We start from the raw sequence: 18,264 nt of genomic DNA on the forward strand, positions 1-18,264 counted from the left end.
AAGCGCCGCCTTCCCCTTCCGGGCCGCCCGCCCCCTAGCAACGGCGGACACTTCCGCATAGCAACCATGGAGGGTACCCTCCCCCCCCATAAACAAACAAACAAACAAACAAACAAACAAACAAACAAACAAACAAACAAACAAATAAATAACACCCCCTAAACAAGCACACAGAGAGCTGCTTGCTAATTCACGCTGATGGGGAAAGCTGGGGTGTCAGCTAACTGCAGTGACATATATTCTTTCTTTCTTTCTCAACAGGTGCTGTGGTTTTTAAAGTGTCCTTCACGTTCCCAAACAAAGACAAGTACGGTAAGGAACCCTCGTCCCGCACCAAATTCCTTTTGTCACCCTGCGTGAGGATTTTCAACCTGCGTGGGATGTGTGGGGAGAAATCTGCGCGCCGTCAGCGTGAGGGCTGCACAGATGACAGGCCGGCCAAAGCTGCCTCCCTCTGTCCACCACACGCCAAGGCAGGACCTGGCTCCAGGTTGTTTAAAGAAAAAAAAAATTCCAAGCAAACCCCTGGAATGGTCCACGGGGGTCTGCTCTGCCCCATCCCACCTCCCTGCTGGTGGCGGGGGGGGGAATTGCCACAGGCTGCTGCCAGCTGGTGCCTGCCCCGTGGGCCTTGCTCACCCAACAGACCACCTCTGGGAGCAGTCTGCAAGAGATGCAAGAAATGCCCTCCGGGATCTTTTTTTTTTTTTTGGGCTCAAATGATATTTTGAATTCAAAATACCTGGCTCGTTTCCTAGAAGGGGAGTGCAAAAAAACACCCACGGGTGTGCTCCAGAGAAACAGGCATGGAGTTCACACCAGCGCCAACGGAATGACGTACATAGGTACCTGGAAAAACGACAAGGTAATTTTAAGGATTCCTTCATTTCAAACTTTGTCTGGGCTTTGCATGGAGTGAGTCTTACTACACCCACCCTTAGATGCATGGAAAAGAAAGCCATTACCTGCGAAGGATCTCAGGCTCTTCTTCCACTAGGGAGTCTTGTCCCAAGCCAGCCTGAAGACTTCAGACACTTGGGGTATCGGGACATCTGCTGTGTCCTGAGGCTTCTACAAATACACTGGTCACTGCTGGCCCTGGTGAAACACTTGGGCACTGTGGTACTAGTGGTGCCCTTCATGGGTGGGCTGTGTGTGCATAGCTGGTTGAGCACAGCCTTTCTGCTTGTGTATATGCACCCCACACACCTCCCTTGACCAAACATGGGAGCTTTGGCTATTGATAGATATGCCACTAAACAGTAGCTGAGGTTACTGAGTTCACCAGGAATTAATTGTTAAGTACATAAAAAACGCTTATTTTGTTGATTCTGGAGATGTCCCTGAAACGAGACAAATAAAGGCCTGCAATTAAAAAGTAGCAACTTGTGGCTTTTTGAGATCTAGTCTGTCCTTTTCTCATTCTCATACAAAAATGTTTGTGCAGTGACAAGAATTAAGATTATGGTACAAACATGCTTTACAGATTTAAACCCCCAGACATGGCTTAGTCTGAAACAAATGAAAGATTTGCAATGCCTTGATCCACAGAAAGAAATTCCAGAAAATTTAATTAACCCCTCAGGCGGTCAGGGTAGATGAGTTATTTGTAGGGCTGGGGACAGCAGTTCCCTGTTGCACAGACTGTAAAGGTCCTGTGAGACTATCAGCAGAGGAAAGATTTATTAGATACTGTGACTGGCCAGAAACTCCAAGCTGTTATCTAAAATCCTTGTAGAGCTAGGAACCTGTCTAAATCTGAAAAAGAGTCACTGTCCTCTCCTCTTATCTGAATAAGATAGCAAACTCAAAGGCAGCAATCTGAAAAGATACTGTAATGGAAGGAAATACCATATGCATAAACATTAACCCTTTACTTTATCCATCATCTCTCATTAAATGCAGATGAATGGTACCGGAAGGCTAGAACATCCTTCTGGGGCAGTTTATGAAGGCGAGTTCAAAGACAACATGTTTCACGGGGCAGGAACCTACACTTTTCCAAGCGGAGCAAAGTACATTGGACCATTCAATGAAAACAAGTATGTTTGAAGCTGAAGAGTTCTGTAGTCTTTTCTATTAGTTTTGATTTGATAAGGCGTGAAGTCCAAATAAAATTCACCCAACATGGGAGTAGGTTTCTTTTGCTACCAGTGAAACTTGGGTATCTGAAATTGCTGATTCCAGTTGTATCCATCTCATCAGATCAGTTAAAAGCCAGTGATTCAAGCCCAGTCAGAAGTTTTCAAGGCGGTTCTTCCACTCACCCACTTGTTTTTGTGTTACCAGGTCTCCGGGCTCAGGCAGAGTTAAGAAGAAGAGAACAGTTCAGATAAATTTCAGAATTTTTTCATGCCTACAGACACATGCAGAAATACAGCACTGATTTGCACTGATAGTTTGCAAAGTTTTTGTTTACTTATTTTTGAGGTACAAATTCTGTAGAGAAAATGCAGAGGTTTATTTTTTATCACTCAGAATAAAATATTTTAGTGCCACTCATACAAAACAACAACTAGGCTAATTTCATTTAAATAAGGGTGTTTTGAATTGCTAAGACACCATCTTTTCCTAAAGCAAGAAGTTGATATCCACTTCATAATTCACAAAACAGATCTAATGAGAAAAATAACTGTAAAAATTCACATAAGAATGTTCACATTTATTTTCCTTATGACTCCTCTGTCAGATTTCCTAGGTTTGCTTTAGGTTTATTTTTTCTTTAAGTATCTCCACAGTCCAGTATCTGAAATAAATCAAAAATACATATGTGCAGTTAATATGTGGTCTTTCATCATAAAACATCCCTGCCTTGCTGCTGACCAAAAAGAACAGCCGTAGTAGTAGAAGTATGACCAATTCTGTTTTTAAATGATTAGACATCAAAGGAAGTATTAGCAAAATATACCTGAATGCAAAATATATTAACCTTTAAGAGGGGGGGGAATTAAAGACATTTTACACTATTACTGCGGCACGTTAAAATCTGCCACAGGGCTGCTGTCCTTTGCTGTCATACCGAATGTCAGATGTGAATTTGGTGTGAAGTCTGAATCTGAATACTCATCTCTGTAGTGAGGGCATTCAAGCAATAGATCACATACACAGCTTTTACTTTATGGGTGTTTCCTTTCAAAAATCTTAAGAGTGATGCCTCTGCTCCCATGGGAAAATGTAGCCCATTGCAAAGGGGCCAGCACCGTGCTTGTCACTGGTAGCTGGTAGCCTTTATTCAAACTAAAATGCTGGCATAGACGCACCCTAATTAGTAGGAGAGACCCAATCTTTGCCTGCCACTGCCATTTTCACCAGGAAATTAAGACTTTTCCTTTTTGATCCTGTTTTGTGCTTGTTAATACACACTGCTGCCTGACAGCCCAATGCAGGCTATTTTGCCCAGTTTGGGGATTGCCAGTTTCCACCTACTCATGCAGGCTGGGTGTCAGTTCACCAGATCACTGCAGCTTTCATGAGAGAACATAAATAGGCAGCACCACGGCAACTCGCTGTGACTGCTAGGTGCCTTCATTTTTTAAGGGAAACATACCTCCAGTAATTGGTTTTGGAAGTTATTTTCCCCTCATTTACAAGGGATGCTGATACATACATTTCTTCTTTATAGCAGTTTTCAGGTTTAACGATGAGCTCGATCACAGCTTTCAAAGATCAGCAGAAATACATGGTTTATGAGGACTCAGTTCACATGGCAGTTACTTTTTTTCCCCACTGGAGGCTGTAAATCCTTGCACTTTGTCCTAGCAGTAGAGAAGGATGGGGAAAGGGTGAGGCACGATGAATTTTTACAGCAAGGTCAACACAGTAACTGGCTGCACACACCTACACATCTTTAGGATGTCCCTCAAGGAAGTCAGAATCAACTTGATAGGACTTAATCTCTGATTACTTCAAATCATGACCAGATCTACAAAGTTTTTCCTGTACAAGCTACGTGCTAGCAGGATGTTAGAGTAAACATACTTTTGCACAGGAAGGCGTATGTTATTTGGCTGTCTAAGCCACGTGCTTAAGTCTTTTTAGCTTGTAGGTAGCTTTTATAAGTTACCACATGGGAGAAAGTTAAAGCAGGTATTTGGTCTGGATCGGGAAGGTTTTGATTCCTAGCACTTTGCTTATCCAGCTTGCACACACATCGCTGTGCTTCCACAAACTGATCACATTCTTTATTAACACGCTGGATTCATGTTGTTACAGGATGGAAGGTGAAGGAGACTTTATAGATGAAAACGGAGTGGCGTGGACTGGCGCTTTCACTGGCTCAGCAGCAGTGGGACTGAAGCAGAAGCTAAGAATGTAGCTATTTGGTCCTGACAGCAGCACGAGTCAAGGGCAGCCCTGGGATCACATTCTGGGTTCAACAGCTGTGATGAGTTTTCAACAGGCATTGATTTCTTCATGTATTTATTCATGTATTCATCATGTATTCTTCATGTATTTATTAAAAATAAATATCCTGAGGATAGATGTCACTGGTAAATAAAATAAAGTTACTTTTCAGACTAGTCAGTTGAAGTAAACACCTTAAAGAAAAGGGATTGGAAAGACTGAATTTATAGGTAGAAAAGTTAATGTACAGAATTCCTTTTTGTTTTAACCTCAACTAGGAATTTCTTTCTCCCTGGGTTTCAAAAAAAAAAAAAGTCATCAACAAAAAAAAAAATCATCATCAAAAAAAAAAAAAAGTCATCAACAAATGAAGCCTAATTTATGCTCAGCTTCTGTAACTTTCCCCAGAAAACAAAACTCCCCACCCACAAAAGCCTTTGCAAACACAGTGCTATGTTTGGACTAAGCCAGGCATTCCGCAGTGGGGTCAGGACAGAGAGCAAGTGCAGCTATAGCATGGCAATTACTCCTCCCAGGTAAAGCCCATAAACCCCAGGCTCCAGCAGCAGACTGCTCAGAGACATGCACCAAAGCCACTTTCCTCTGGGAGGGAAGTCGACAGGTGAGCACACAGGGGAGGTCTGTTCACTGTCACCATTCCTATCAGAAGGTCTAATGCAATAATAAATCTATTTTTGTTATCATTTGGGTTTGTACTTCAAAGGTCTCTTTGCACTCTGAATCTAATGAATAGCAGGAAAATTGCTTTCTAGTTTAAAAAAAAAAAAAAGCAACATGCCAGCTTTGTCAGGAAAAAAATGCGTTGAGTCTTTGTTTGCCAGATGTTTAATGGAGTTTTAGTAAATACCTGCCCTTGCCTCCATTTGCAACCACAATGTACAAATTGGTACTCTTTCAGATGTGTCTTCAAACACTCAGTGCATTTTGCTATGATTTGGAAAAATCTTGGGCTCTTTGGTTTCTTAGCAAAATGAAAAAACTAGCACATTATCAGCACACTGAAACACAAGCTGCTTGTTGATCATTTGGCAATATAACTCCTTGGGTTATATTCACAGGTATTCTTCTTCAGTATCACTATTTTGTTTTGCTCAATTCTGTTGTGTTTTGCTCCTGAAATAGCCAGGTCCAAGAAAGAAATACAGTGTCCCTGTCCCTAGTCCTCAGTTTCAGGGGTAGCAGCATCTTCACAGAGCTTCCATTAACCTGCAAGTCTGTCCTTTCAGCTCCTTAGCAAGGCCGCCACATCACCTCCTTTTATCTGTGCTGCACAGTAATTATACTGATTTAGGCACTGCGGTTTTACATTTTAGGTTTTCTGCCTGAAGGGTATCTTTGATGCTGATATTTCTCTTTCAGTGAGAACTTATCCTTCCTTTTGCTGCTGTTCTTGCTCCTTTATGCCTCCCTGCTCTTCTGCTCCGGAGTAACTCACCGGACTAGCTCAAATCTTTTCCTGGCACCCTGGGCATGGGTTACCTGTTTTCTCCCCATGTTTTCTTGATGCCATTCGGTGCAAAAAGCCCTGCAGGAACTTGGTGATGAAGTGGAGTAGACATCAAAGGCTACGGCCTCACACTCCCCCACCTCCCTCAACCCCCCCTTTTTTTTTTTTCTGAAGGGAATTTTTCAGGGTCTAACAAGAAACAGAAAATACACCAGTGCTGGTGGTTCCTGCTCCCCTGCCTTGGCTACTCTGGCTGCCTTGCTCTGAGCCCTGAACAAGAAAGTGCACAAGCAAGAAGCCCTCTTGGCCCTGGCATCCTTAACGAGGCCACGCAGGACAGGAGACTGAGGTTGTCAAAGAAGGCGGGGAGGAGCCGGTCCCATGTCCCTGCCCCAACTGCTGGCTGCCTCGTTTGGGTGCCACAGGAGGTATTTAAAAGCCTCTAAGCTCAGCGAGGTAGCACAGACCACGCCAGCACCCAGCTCGCACCGTATGGCCCCCTCCACCCGTCACTTCCCAAGGCTTCTCACACTCCCTTCACAGCAGCGTGCCATTCTAATTAAAAAAGAAAAAAGTCGGTATCTTCTCCTTCCAAGCGCGCAGTCCTGATTTTTGCATGGGGATGCAAGGATGTGACCCGAAGATTACATAATTAGAAGGCATTTGTTATGCTTGCGTTTCAAATCACTGATTAGCATGTGACGGTCCCGTCCTGGGAAACGCCAAGCCACCATTGCTCTCCTCTCTCTCCTTTCTTGCACACTGCTAATTCCCAACTCTGGCAACCGCCAGCGCTGAAGGCTCTTCAACTAGCCTGGGGTAAGTTTAAAATGTACTCAGCATGAGATGAAGTGTGGGATTAGTAATGCCATTTTCCTATTATTGGAAAAAGCTTGAGCTGGAGGTATTTAATGTCGCATGTGCAGCATGTAAAATGGTATTTAAAATATTTTCGATCTTCAGTGCCCAGTTATTTCCAGCTGATTTCTTCTAAGACTGTGAACGGAGATCTAGCTTCGTAGTGTGCTGGAGAATCTTGTGAGGATGCATTTATAATAGGGGCTCCAGAGAGGCTGAAAGGACCTGTTTTGCTTTTACTGTTTAAAGAGCTAAGTTGAGGTCTCTTGCTAGATTGAAGTATTTGGATGATAACTGCGTTAGAATTAGCTGGAGACAAAGCATGAGACCGAAGAGAGCGTATCTATGATTTTTTTTTTGCTCTCTTAGAGGACTGGAGGTGTTCTCCAAGTGGGCTATTCAGAACAGACAGCAATCTCAGCCAAGAGAATTGTGAAACAGTCACCAGGAAGATCCTAAGCATTTATTTAAGAAGATTGTAGCTGTTTAGCAACATCTACAGAAGCAGCAAAAGTGCATAGGGATTCTCCTGCATTGTTCCCTTCCCCAATTCCTGATTTTGAGAACAGAACGGGACAGAAAGCCAAAGGAAGAACTGTTATCCCTCGGGCTAGGCTGTAAATGCTTTATCTAACTTAGACTGTTTGCGTGCTGATGCTTGGGGTATTTCAGTCACTTTAACAAGTGATCCTATCTACAGTTGATTATTTCTGCCATTCCACGTGGGGGTCCAAGGCAGACTGCTGGTGTGACTGCTTGTCAGCAAGGGAAGTGTCCTGTGGTGGGCTGGCACACCGGGCAAAGCCTGGATTTGCTGTGGGAAGAGGTCCACCGGTGGTTTAGGAAACAGCCTCACGGAGGGCGTGCAGGGCTTGCTCCCGCTGCTAATGTGCACATGTATTCGTGTCTGTGCATATGGGAAGGGGTTAAAGGAGTGGGGTTTGCTCTGTATCGAAAAAAAGAAGGTGAAGACTGAGGGGTGCCTCTTGCTGCTTTTAACTGCCCAGAGGGGGTTATAAAGCAGATGGAGTCCAGATTCTTCCCAGAGGCACACAGTGAAAGGACATAAGGCAACGGGCACAAGCTGCAGCAAAGGGAAATGTCCCAGTTGGGCACAAGGAGGAATATTCTTCCCCAGGGTGCTGGATGACCCAGAGAGGCTGCGAGGACTCTCGTGTAGGAGGTATTCAAACCTGGACACAGCCCTGAGCCACTCGGTCTAGCTCCGAGTTACAAAGGTCCCTGCTCACCTAGACCCTGCTGTGAGCTTATTCCTTCAGTTCCCTGCTGGCAGAGGCAGGATTCGAGCAAGCAGCCTGCACCCAGGACCTCAGGGCTGAACACCAGTCCGATTTTCCACCCCCTTTTGTCACCCTTGAGGAACAAGCCAGACACTGCTCAGCAAAACTCTTGTCCTTGGTGAGGACAATATTAACAGCTTCCCCACCTGGCAGTCAGCAGGACAAGAGAACAAGCACTCCCTCCAAACCACACAAGAGGTTTTGTTTTAGTGCTGAGGAAGGACCGACTACTTTTCCTCCATATATTCAGCAATTCAAAAGAACCAGGGACAGACAGGCAATGTTATATATTCGTGGAGTCCAGCAGTGAGTCCTAAATGCTGGAAAGTATCCAACGCCATGCATTTATTTAACGTAACAAAGAGCAGTACGGTGACTCAGGAAATTGCAGGCTGCAGCTAAAGGACACACGAAAGACAGACGTTCTGGTAAAATAGGGAATATCTTCTGGACCCACTTAACCAAGGTCAACCTACTTTGCGGTGCAGACACATAGCAGAGCTCCTGGTGGTGCCTGGAGCTGGAGGGGATGGCGGCATCCCTGGTGCCCCAGTTTCAAAGCCTCACTCCTCAGCTCTGCAGAGGACAGAGACTGGGCTCAAGTATTGTCCTTGTCTGAATAAGCGTGATGTGGAAGCTCCTCACATAGCTCTCTGTGGGTCTCGCTGTATGGGAATTGTTTCCAGTTCCCTCTATAAGGAAAAGTTTCCACAGATACCAGGAAACCACAGTGTTTTTACAACCCAGGAGATAAGATGGGCAAGGGTCCCCCTTCCAGTCCTATGTGCCTGAGAACAGAAGACACGTAAAAGGACAATGACATGTCCTCATAAGAGCCCTTCTACAAGCATTACTTTTCTCTAATTAAAATCCCAGGTAGGTTATTTTTCTTCATATCAGACATACCTCTTTTTTTGTACTGGATCCAAGAGGTTGCAGGGTACTTATTACCTGTAGTATAGCAGTGGGGGTTCAACCCGTGAGTTTCCCCCCCTTACGTGCACCGTCCCTCATGACAACTGCGAATTTCCTTGTGTTACTGGAGGGCAACCACGGATGCTCTTCGGACAGCATCCTTCACGCTGAATCTCTGCTGTGAGGCTGATGGCATAGCTCCCAGTGATGTGCTGGGCAGGGGGGCTGCAGAAGCGGGACCTAGACAGAGACACAAGTGTTTTGAGGTCTCAGATGCCTGCGAGGAGCTGGTCTAAGAGAGAAAGCTCACAGAGCATGGTAGAACAGATTTACGCTTTAATTCTGGCTTTTCCTCACCTCGAGTGCCTGACATTGCAACTTGTTTATATATGCACTTTCTTCATGCACTAGAGTCCCCTGACTCCCCTGTTTAGGGGATTGCAGGTTCTCCTTTTTGTGTGTTTGGATGTATATATGTATGTATACATGTATATATCCCATGTGCTGATATTTTCCCTCAGTTTCACTCTTCTCCATCCTTTCCCTGCACAAAAGAGATGTTTTCTTTCCCTTCCATGAGGGAATTCAAACCCAAACATACCTACGGTGCTTGCTAAGCAAGCAGCTGGATAATGCTGTTCAGCAGCTGAGGGCTGAAACTGCTGTTTTCCATTTCAGCCAACTCTGCTCTTCCAGCACGGCTCAACAAACGTCTGCCTCTCCACCCCAGCAGGATTATGAGCTGCTGCTCTCCCACTTCTGAAATGCTGTGCTCCCACACCAGATACTCTTGCTACTGGCAGGGTACACCCCACAATACTTCAGCAAGTGGATAGTAAAATTATAAAATATCTAAGACAGGCTATGCGGTTGATGTACTTGAAGGCATATTCATGTAATTAATTCCATACTAATTGATGATTATTAACAGTTAACTGTTACATGGTGGTGTATTGCTATGACTGGTAGAGTAAGGCATTAATAATTTAAAGGCAAAAGAACTGTTAAACATATGTGGTTTTGGTAAAAACAAAAAAATGTAATAAACTTCTGGCAAACAGCTGTTTTCACCGAACATGTTTATCATAGAGAAGGTTTGTATTTCTTTCATATCTGTTTCAACTTTCCAATTTGCTTGTTTCCCCCCATTATCGCAAAAAACAATTCTGAATTTTGAAAGCAGTTCTCAGTGTTATGCAAGCTGGTGCCAGCTCACTGGCCCACTAACAAAAGCCTCAGGAATTTGCCCTGGCATTGGCTAGTCTACACTGGGAACAAAGTTTAACAACTTTGCTACTAAACAAACTGCTACTAAGGTGAAGTTAAAAGGCTGCTTCACTCAGAGACCCAAACTTCTGTAAACTTCTCCTCAAGACTACTAAAGGATGGGTTAGCTACTTTAAAAACAGCAGCATATTTATTTGTTTCGGAACCAAACAACATTCTTGCCATCCTTGGCGAATCTAAAAAAAAAGAAAAAGATTTTTTTTCCCCCCACTAAAGAGGGCTGGGGCACAGAGCACAGGAGAAGCTGATGGAGCTGGGTTTGTTCAGCTTGGGAAAGGGAAGGCTGGAGGATCCTACTGCCATCAGCAACTACCTTGTAACAGAGGAGACAGTCAGGCTTTTCTCACAGACACAATGAAAGGACAAATTGCCATAGGCACAAGCTGCAGAAAGGGAAAACTTGACCAGAAGGAAAAAACATCTTCCCCACGGGAGCAGTGCTGCCCTGGGACAGGCCCAGAAAGGTTGTGAAGTCTCCATCCTAGGAGATGCTCCAGCCATGACTAGACGCAGCCCTCAGCAACCTGATTTAGCTTTGGGGCCAGCCTTGTTCTGAGCAGGGAGTCAGGGGACTCCATCTATGACTCCATGACTCTGCCATGAGCCTAGAAGTCCTCAGAACCAAAAGACAACCTTTACACTATCAGCTGACAGAAACCAGATTTAATAAATTAGAACATTTACCTTACTGCAAACCAGGAGTTCACCTAGAAGCCTTCCCTGCCTGCCTCACAAAACCCACAGCAGCATCCAAAGCCTGACCCTTCACCTTTGCTCACGATTTCCAAACATGTCAGGAAAGGATCCCCTGTCCCGAGAAGCAGCCCTCTTACAGTTAGGCAGCTTATCCTTGCATTAATCCTCCATCTCAAGAAGATGTTAAACCTCAAGTCCCTCCGGCACTATGCTGGAAGCCTCTTCCAGTCCTCATCACACCCTCAGAAAGAGACGGGTCGAGTATGCTGCTGCTGGTGGCCATGCTGCTCCCAGCCTTACCACCAGTGGCATCCCTTGCCAATAATAATGCAAAGCATCGCCTCGACCTCAGGGCCTCCGACGGCATCCCTGCCTTCCTCTCTTGCGACTTCCCTCACTGCAGCTGCTGCAAAGCCATTGAAATGTGTGGCCCCCAAGGTACAGCCTTGACTGCCACCAGGAATGACTGCTTCGGCAGCATTTCCTAGAGCCACCCAGAGCTTTTCTTTCTTCTCTTGCATCTCTCCCACCCATTTAATGCTTCAGTGCTTCGTGCCCTCCTCTGTGCTTCCTTCACTGCAAGCACCACCCCAGGCTTCTCCAGACCACCGCAGCTGCCAGCAGAGCTCTGCACCGTAACCAGTGGCCCCTCCACTCCAAACTTCCATCCGCCAGCACAGCCTTGGGCATATCCACATCAAACAGGAACCTAGATGGGAGATTGTTCCACACTCCTGTGTCACATCTGGTTTCCTAGTAAGGCTGGGCACAAGGCGACTCGCATTAGAGATGAAGTGTGGATGTGGGGCAGTGCCCACGCTAAGTCTGAGCTGGTACAATCCATTTTTCTGGGGCTCTGCCTGCATCACTCATCAGTCATTATCTTAAGACTGTTCCCAAGGTCCTAATCCCGCTACCTGACCCGTGAGATGCTTTACCAAGGAAGTGATTTGGGCGCAGCACCGTGCTCTGTCGGCCCTGGTTTCCACAGAGGCTGTGGCTACACCCATTAAGGTGTCATGCAGCACCCTGTGCCTCCAAAAGTCAGGGAGAAAACCGCGAGAGAAACCAAGCATGGCAGTACGATGCCCTCAAAAGTGCAGGACTGTGCAGCAGCACTGCGAAGGCAATAGCTCTGTGGCCCAAACCCAAGTCTGGGGGTCATTTTGGGTGATCATTCACACGGGAAAAAGCTGGTTCTCGGATCTAGAGAACAAACATCTAGAATGATGTTTGTTTGCATCTTACTTTTTCAAATACATCTCATTTTGCTTCTGTGGTCAAACAAGAAGCGTCTCGCTGAGCAAGTAGTCTCTGTGGAATCACATAGGACTTCAGTCACCCATCCACATAAGCACAGCTGGCCTTGGGCTGGGAGGGAAACGTTTGTACCGGCAGCCCAACCTGCTTGTGGAGGCACTGAACCCAAACAAACCGTTAGGATGCCTCATTCCCTCTCAATTCCTTCTTCCTCCCCTCGTTTTCTGAACTTTGAGCATCTCTGCTCAGTAAATCCTTTCTGCGTCTTTCTGCACTCAGGGTTCAGACCAGCTGACCCATCGCAGGGCTCACATGTGGGCAACTGTAAGCCATGGGATGTTCCCAGTGACCAGCCAGAACCCTCCAGAGTGAGGACAGGAGTCCCTGCAAGGACGCACACCCTATAGCAGCCATGGACTCAAACAAACAAGAAGGTAAAGCAACCTCTAATTTCACTTCTTGATAGTATGAAAGAGAGTTAGGAAGAAAGCTGCCCTCATACAACATGTTGCCAGCCACCAACCAGCCCCACCAAAACACCTCTTAGCTGTGGCAGCTGTGGGCAAATGCTCCCTTCTTTTAGTTTCACAGAAATATTTGGGGTTTGAAGTTTTCTGTATCTTGTTTTAAAAACACCTCCCTTTTCCCCTCTGGAAAATAATCCCGTGGCATATGTCAATGCCATATGGGAAGTCATTCTCCTCTCCTGCCTTGGGACGCAGAGAGAATTCCAGCTGTCAAAAGCTGCATCTTACTGCAGTGAGGATCTGCTACTCTCCCCCACGTGCTTTGTTGCAAGGGGTTCTTGCTCATGTCAGTGCCACATCCCAGACTTCTGCACTGGTCCTGACCCGCCAAGCACCAAGAGATATCCATGCCACGCTGCCTGAACACAACCAGTCCTGCTACAGTCAGCAGCACTTCTAGGAAGCGTGCAAAGCCCACAGGTTTCAGGTCCAGGGTTTTAGTGGTTATGGGTTTAAGATGTTCTTCTTGCAGAGGACTGTGGGGCAGGTGGTGCTCTTTCCACCCCAAACCATTGGCAGCACTGTGCTCTGCCTTGCCACCTGGGAGATGATTGTGTCCATGTGCTGAGGAACTCCCAGAACTAAAAAAGAGCAAAGGGAGCAGCCTTCAGGAGTGCCCACGACTGCCAGCTCAGGAGAGAGAGCCTGGATCATTTCTAGCCCTCTTTAAAGATGCTTGCTGGTGCCAACATTCATTCATGGCATGGGTAACACAAGAGTTAATTCCTCTATTATTCTTATTCTAATTTGACTAAATTAGGTCTGTGTACCTAGGCCCCTGCACTGTAGCAGGCTGAAAAGGAAATTAACTCAAGGATTTTTTTCCAATTAATTGGCATGCCCCCACGGGCTGCAGACGTTCGCTGCAGAAATTGGGAGATAACCACGAAGCCCCCTGCTTCCCAACTGCGAGGGAGCCACGCTCTGCTCCAGCTCCCGGCAGTGACTTTGCAGAGTTGAGCTGGGTAGGACTGGGTACATACAGAGAGTGCTTCTGCTCACGGTAAAGGTGGGAAGTAAAAGCACGGAAGCAGAGATCCTCTCCACTCTTCCGGCCTTTCTCAGTCGCACTTCCCTGCTTTGAGTGTGTTTGAGGACATTACAGACTGACCCACCTCCTCCAAAACCAAATGAAAGATCCCTGCAGACTTCTACAGGGCTGGCTCAAGCCCCCTGTGTTATTTATTAGTTTGAAAAACACACAAAGAAAATGAGATAAGAGAGAGCCCGTGGCCCTTCCTTGTTGTGCTACCCTTGTACCTGACATCTCTAACTCTTCACAAAGCACCCAATATGCCCACCATTTTGCAGGAAGAGCAGCTCCCTGTCCTCCACGCATCTGATTTGTATTGTGCTATTAATTAAGAAATATGCCTTCTTGCTCTTTTTGGGTCAGTCATTACCACCCTCACAGTAAGACTCCAGCATTAACCTTTACATCAGAACAGACCTGTACCTTGGAGTTTTCTTGCAGCAAGTACACTGGCTGCTTTCTCAAGCCCCAACTCCAGGAATCCAAAGAAAGTTTCATCATTCCCTTCAGGCCAAAAGTTGGTTTCCAGTTCATGAGGTTGCCTAAAACAAACAAACGAACAAACAGAACACCTGAAAAAACAGACCCTGAAGGGCCAAACTGTAAAATAAAAACAACTTGTCATTTAGAAGATGAACCTTGGCACTTGGTGAGAGCTGGCTGATCAGTTTTGACCCCAAACAGCTGGCAATGCTGGTGATGGTTATTCCTCCCAGTAAGCTTGCTGTCCCATTTTCCTCGGGAAGAACCTTGGGGAATACTCCCTGGAGGGTCAGCGTCTGACCCTATAACCAACGTCCATGTCTACACGACTGACTGGCACAAGGAGCAAATGGCACACAGGCAGAGAGGGGCACACGGCCTCTCCTCCTCTGCCTCTCGCTTCCTCGAGTCACTAGGGAATTTGCTTACATTCCTCTGAATCAGGACAAATTCTAGAGACCAGAATAGGGCCAATGCATAGGTGCCCTTGGCAGTAACCCATATTCCCCCTCACGGGCAAAGTAATCAGAACGTAGGTGTGCCTTGTAAAGCTCTTGACTTCCAGGCTTCAACTTTCCACTTCATGGACTTACTACCTGCCTAAAGCCCTCCCTGCACCTATTTCAGGCCTCTGCAGGACCAAATTTCTGTGGTTTTGAAGGCTCAGGTGGGTAAGGCACTGAGCATTTGCAGGCAGCATGGGAAGAGGGAGCCTGGCTTCCCCCAGAATCAGGCATGGGGTCATGAGCCACACTGGTGGCTGGCAGCAGAGAGGGGTGAAGCAAACTATTGGAGGCAAGAGAAAACCCACCTTGTGAATTGATGTTACCGAGGGGAGGCAGTACAAATGAGGAACCAGGTGGCATAGTATTTTCTGGGAGGTAAAGGCCAGCAGAGCCTGACATAGGGAATAAAATGGGAACCGATGGGCAATCAAATTGCAATCTCCTCAAAGTGCCAGTTCAGCACGACCAGCAGTAACTTCTAGTGGATAATTGAGGGTTTCTGCATAAAAGAGACAGTGTTAGAAAAGGAAAATAATAAATACATACTTTTTTTTCAATCAAAAACTCTGTAATACCTAGAAATGATGTCTCTGCAGTGCCCAAATTGCTTTTGCAAAACAGATATAAGCTCCTCCATGAATTAACTCTGTTTCAGAAACGTTAAACCTAGCTCCATTACACAAGATCAGGTGGGAATCACAATGGCACAAGAAAACAGGAATTCAGAACTAATGAAAATGCATTTTCAGGTGTTACAAAAGACACCATTACGGCTTAGAACGCATTGTGACAAAATATAACTTAGAGCTTACAATATACAGACCAGACCAGCCTTTTTAGAAGGATAATAAAAATAATTCCAAATAGTACAGGATGAAAAAAATTCTCACAATTGCAGAATTGAAGAAGAAAACTAAAGCTGCTTCATGGGAAAACTCTCTTACTGAAGGCTGGTACACAGAACTGAACTTTCCAGGGGGCAATTTAGTTCTAGTAGGGCATAAAGTGGTTTCTCACTCCTTTGCAGGGATCAGTTCTGGACAGATACAGGGCAGCAAATGAGGTGAATTTAACATCTGATTTAGTTGAGCCGTTCCCATTTTACAGCTGCAGTTTATTTTACAAACTATATAGTGTCCACACCTCCTGAAGTGAGACGTGAGTCCTTTAAAACTGATTTGTACCTCAAGAGGGACTTTCAAACCCTCTGTTCCAGTTATTTATAGCAACCATAATAAGTCATTTTAATTGACTGAAGTTCTTTATTCCCACAGGAGAGACTGAAAGTGTGCCTGTGAGTACCCCTGCAACACAGATTTCCCAGGTAAAGATGAGCAAAATGCCCTAAATAACTCCAAGATTTTAAAGAGTTACTAATAGATAACCAGTAGTTAAAGCTAAACTAAGTGGAAGGAGAAATGTAGGCACTTACATGGAACAGGGCATCTAAAATGCACACACTGCATGAACAAACGTCATACATATCACATCTCGGGCCTCATCTTAAAAGACACTCCCGTAAAATTTCCCTGCCCACAACCACTTGTGTCTAGACAGGTGATTTGTGCGCTCAGCTAATTAACTAACTGGCATCATTACCACCAATTAGAGAATGCCAATTTACTGAGCCGGAGGCAGATTTCATGGCTGAGCTCTGATGAGCTTTCTCCAAACCCACTGAACTGTCCCAGGAGCAAGGATGTGTGATTGCCACGGTGTGGGGGGTGGGTCTTCCACAACAGGAAGCAAGTCTCCTGGGGGCTCTGGGTTATCCTGGCAGCCTCACGGCTCCTCGGACCACGGGGTACTACTGCCCAAAAGTCCAGGGCAGCTGAGCAGGCACTGAGCCTTGCTGCATGCCTCTGCTTGGGTCCTCAGCCCAGAGCTTGGAAACCCTGTGTTTGGTGATCAGGATTGCCAGAGCTCTGCAGCTGCTCTTGGAGCTGGTGTTTTGGCTGCCATTAGCCACTGTGGATGTGATGAGATTGCCTGCATCGTGGCTCAGGGAGCACCCCGCCTGGAGGACGCAGGGTCAGTGTCTCCAGAGCGATACTTCCAAAGCATTTCCAGTCTGCAGGAAATGCGGTGGCGTTTTGAGCACTTTAAACCTTTTCCAGTTCAACCTGCAAGTGTACTCTGACAGAGGAACGTTTCCCTGAACTGGAAACCTTGGCTGTTTGAGACCAGCCTCGTCACCACTGCGACACCGCTGTCCCCAGTCGCTCCTAAGTGCACCACGGCAAGTGGCTGCAGTTACAGGATGCCCCGCGCTGTAAGAGAGAAGCCACTGCTTTCCATTAACAAGGCACTGCTTCTCCTGCCTCATCCTCTTTTCCCATCCAGACGGCTCCAAGGAGATGTGACTGGGCTGCTGAAAAGTCCAGTGCAGTGAGCCCGATGTGCATGGAAAGCATGCAAGCTGCAGGACGAGTGTGCTGGGAAACCTCTCTCTCTAGCAGATACACTCTTAGGGCCAGGCTGCCTGCAGCCATAAATCTGCTGCCTTCCCGCTCTGAGGCATTGCGAGCCTTCCTAATGCTTGGCCGTAGTAGTGCTGCCTGTGACAAACACTACAGCAGGTAGCTGTACTAGATATTTGCTGCTCTCTGGTAAGAGAATACCTCATACAACCCTGAAACATCAGATGCAGGCACTGTGGAAAGCGTCGGGCTTTGTGACAGGTTAGTCTCAGGCAGCATCGCTAACAAGACATGAAAGTCCTCCTGGGTGACACAATGGTTACTGCTTCAAATTAACCACATTCAGATGACATGCAAAGTGATGGGCAGTAGGTAAGCTGGGAAGTAACACAGACAGTGCTCCTTTGCTGCCACAGAAGGTTTTGCTCTCTCCTAGGACATATTTCTAACAGTACAGTTAGTCCTGTGCAGTGCTTCTTCATCATGAAACCATTTTCTACTGGTTTTGACAGTCTTCAGCTCAAGGTCCATGAGAGCAGGCACAGTGCTAGTGTAAGGACCCTAAGGCAGCTGCCAAGGGCTGCCTCGAAGATGCAGACCCCAAAACAGCTCAACTAATGCTGGGGGAGATGTGTGGACACCGCTACTAATGAAAGCAAAGGCTTCCTTGCTTCCATGTGGGCACTCCCAGTGGCAGCTAGAGCAGTAAGCCCAGCTCACCAAGGCTTTCCATCTGCTTCCCAACGTTTTCCATGTTTTCCATCTCAGGCCATGCTACCCATAAGCCATTCTCATCTCCCAGTCACAACCTTCTTCCTTGGGCTGCCTTTAAGTCTGAACAAAGCTTCATGCAGCAGCAGCAGCAGTCACCATTTTTTGCAGACAGCTCAAATTGCTTGCACCTGCCAAGGGAAGATGGCAAGGCTCTGCAGCTTTGCTGCCTCTGGTCCTGGAAGCAGCATCTATTCCTTCCCCTTTGGGGACAGCATGGCAGCTGAGACAGGAGGAGAGGCTCAGCAAAGATCTCACAGGCATTTTTAAGTTCACTCGTACAAAGTAAAAATCAAAACCATGCTGAGAAATGGTTCTTGTTTGTCCTCTGATCTCACCCTTCTCATCTCCCCCTTACCACCACGACTTCCTCCATGTGGTTATGATTCCCCTCT

General features: G+C 46.3%; 2 protein-coding genes across 2 annotated transcripts in view; both read left to right on the forward strand.

Annotated features, from left to right (window-relative positions):
• The first annotated feature begins 33 nt into the window (after positions 1-33).
• On the forward strand, positions 34-4,342 carry MORN2 (MORN repeat containing 2). Its single transcript, XM_083831732.1, has 5 exons — positions 34-73; positions 262-312; positions 759-865; positions 1,906-2,042; positions 4,213-4,342. Exons 1-5 carry the CDS (start codon positions 67-69, stop codon positions 4,313-4,315), a joined length of 405 nt encoding a protein of 134 aa, XP_083687858.1. The 5' UTR covers positions 34-66; the 3' UTR covers positions 4,316-4,342.
• A 4,822-nt stretch (positions 4,343-9,164) lies between these two features.
• Positions 9,165-18,264, forward strand: part of ARHGEF33 (Rho guanine nucleotide exchange factor 33) — a 31,692-nt gene continuing 22,592 nt past the window's right edge. Inside the window, exons 1-3 of the mRNA XM_083831700.1 lie at positions 9,165-12,563; positions 15,953-16,002; positions 17,022-17,066. Coding sequence (XP_083687826.1) covers positions 12,542-12,563; positions 15,953-16,002; positions 17,022-17,066 — 117 coding nt within the window. The 5' untranslated portion in view covers positions 9,165-12,541. The remainder of the gene's footprint in view (positions 12,564-15,952; positions 16,003-17,021; positions 17,067-18,264) is intronic.

The sequence above is a fragment of the Anser anser genome (genome assembly GCF_964211835.1).
Source record: "Anser anser genome assembly, chromosome: 3".
NCBI lineage: Eukaryota > Metazoa > Chordata > Aves > Anseriformes > Anatidae > Anser > Anser anser.

Bases quoted from the DNA above. Each gene is read 5' to 3' on its own strand.
- MORN2 (XM_083831732.1), top strand. The intron at 313-758 runs GTAAGGAACCCT...CTCGTTTCCTAG, and splicing joins CCCAAACAAAGACAAGTACG to AAGGGGAGTGCAAAAAAACA. The intron at 866-1,905 runs GTAATTTTAAGG...CATTAAATGCAG, and splicing joins GTACCTGGAAAAACGACAAG to ATGAATGGTACCGGAAGGCT.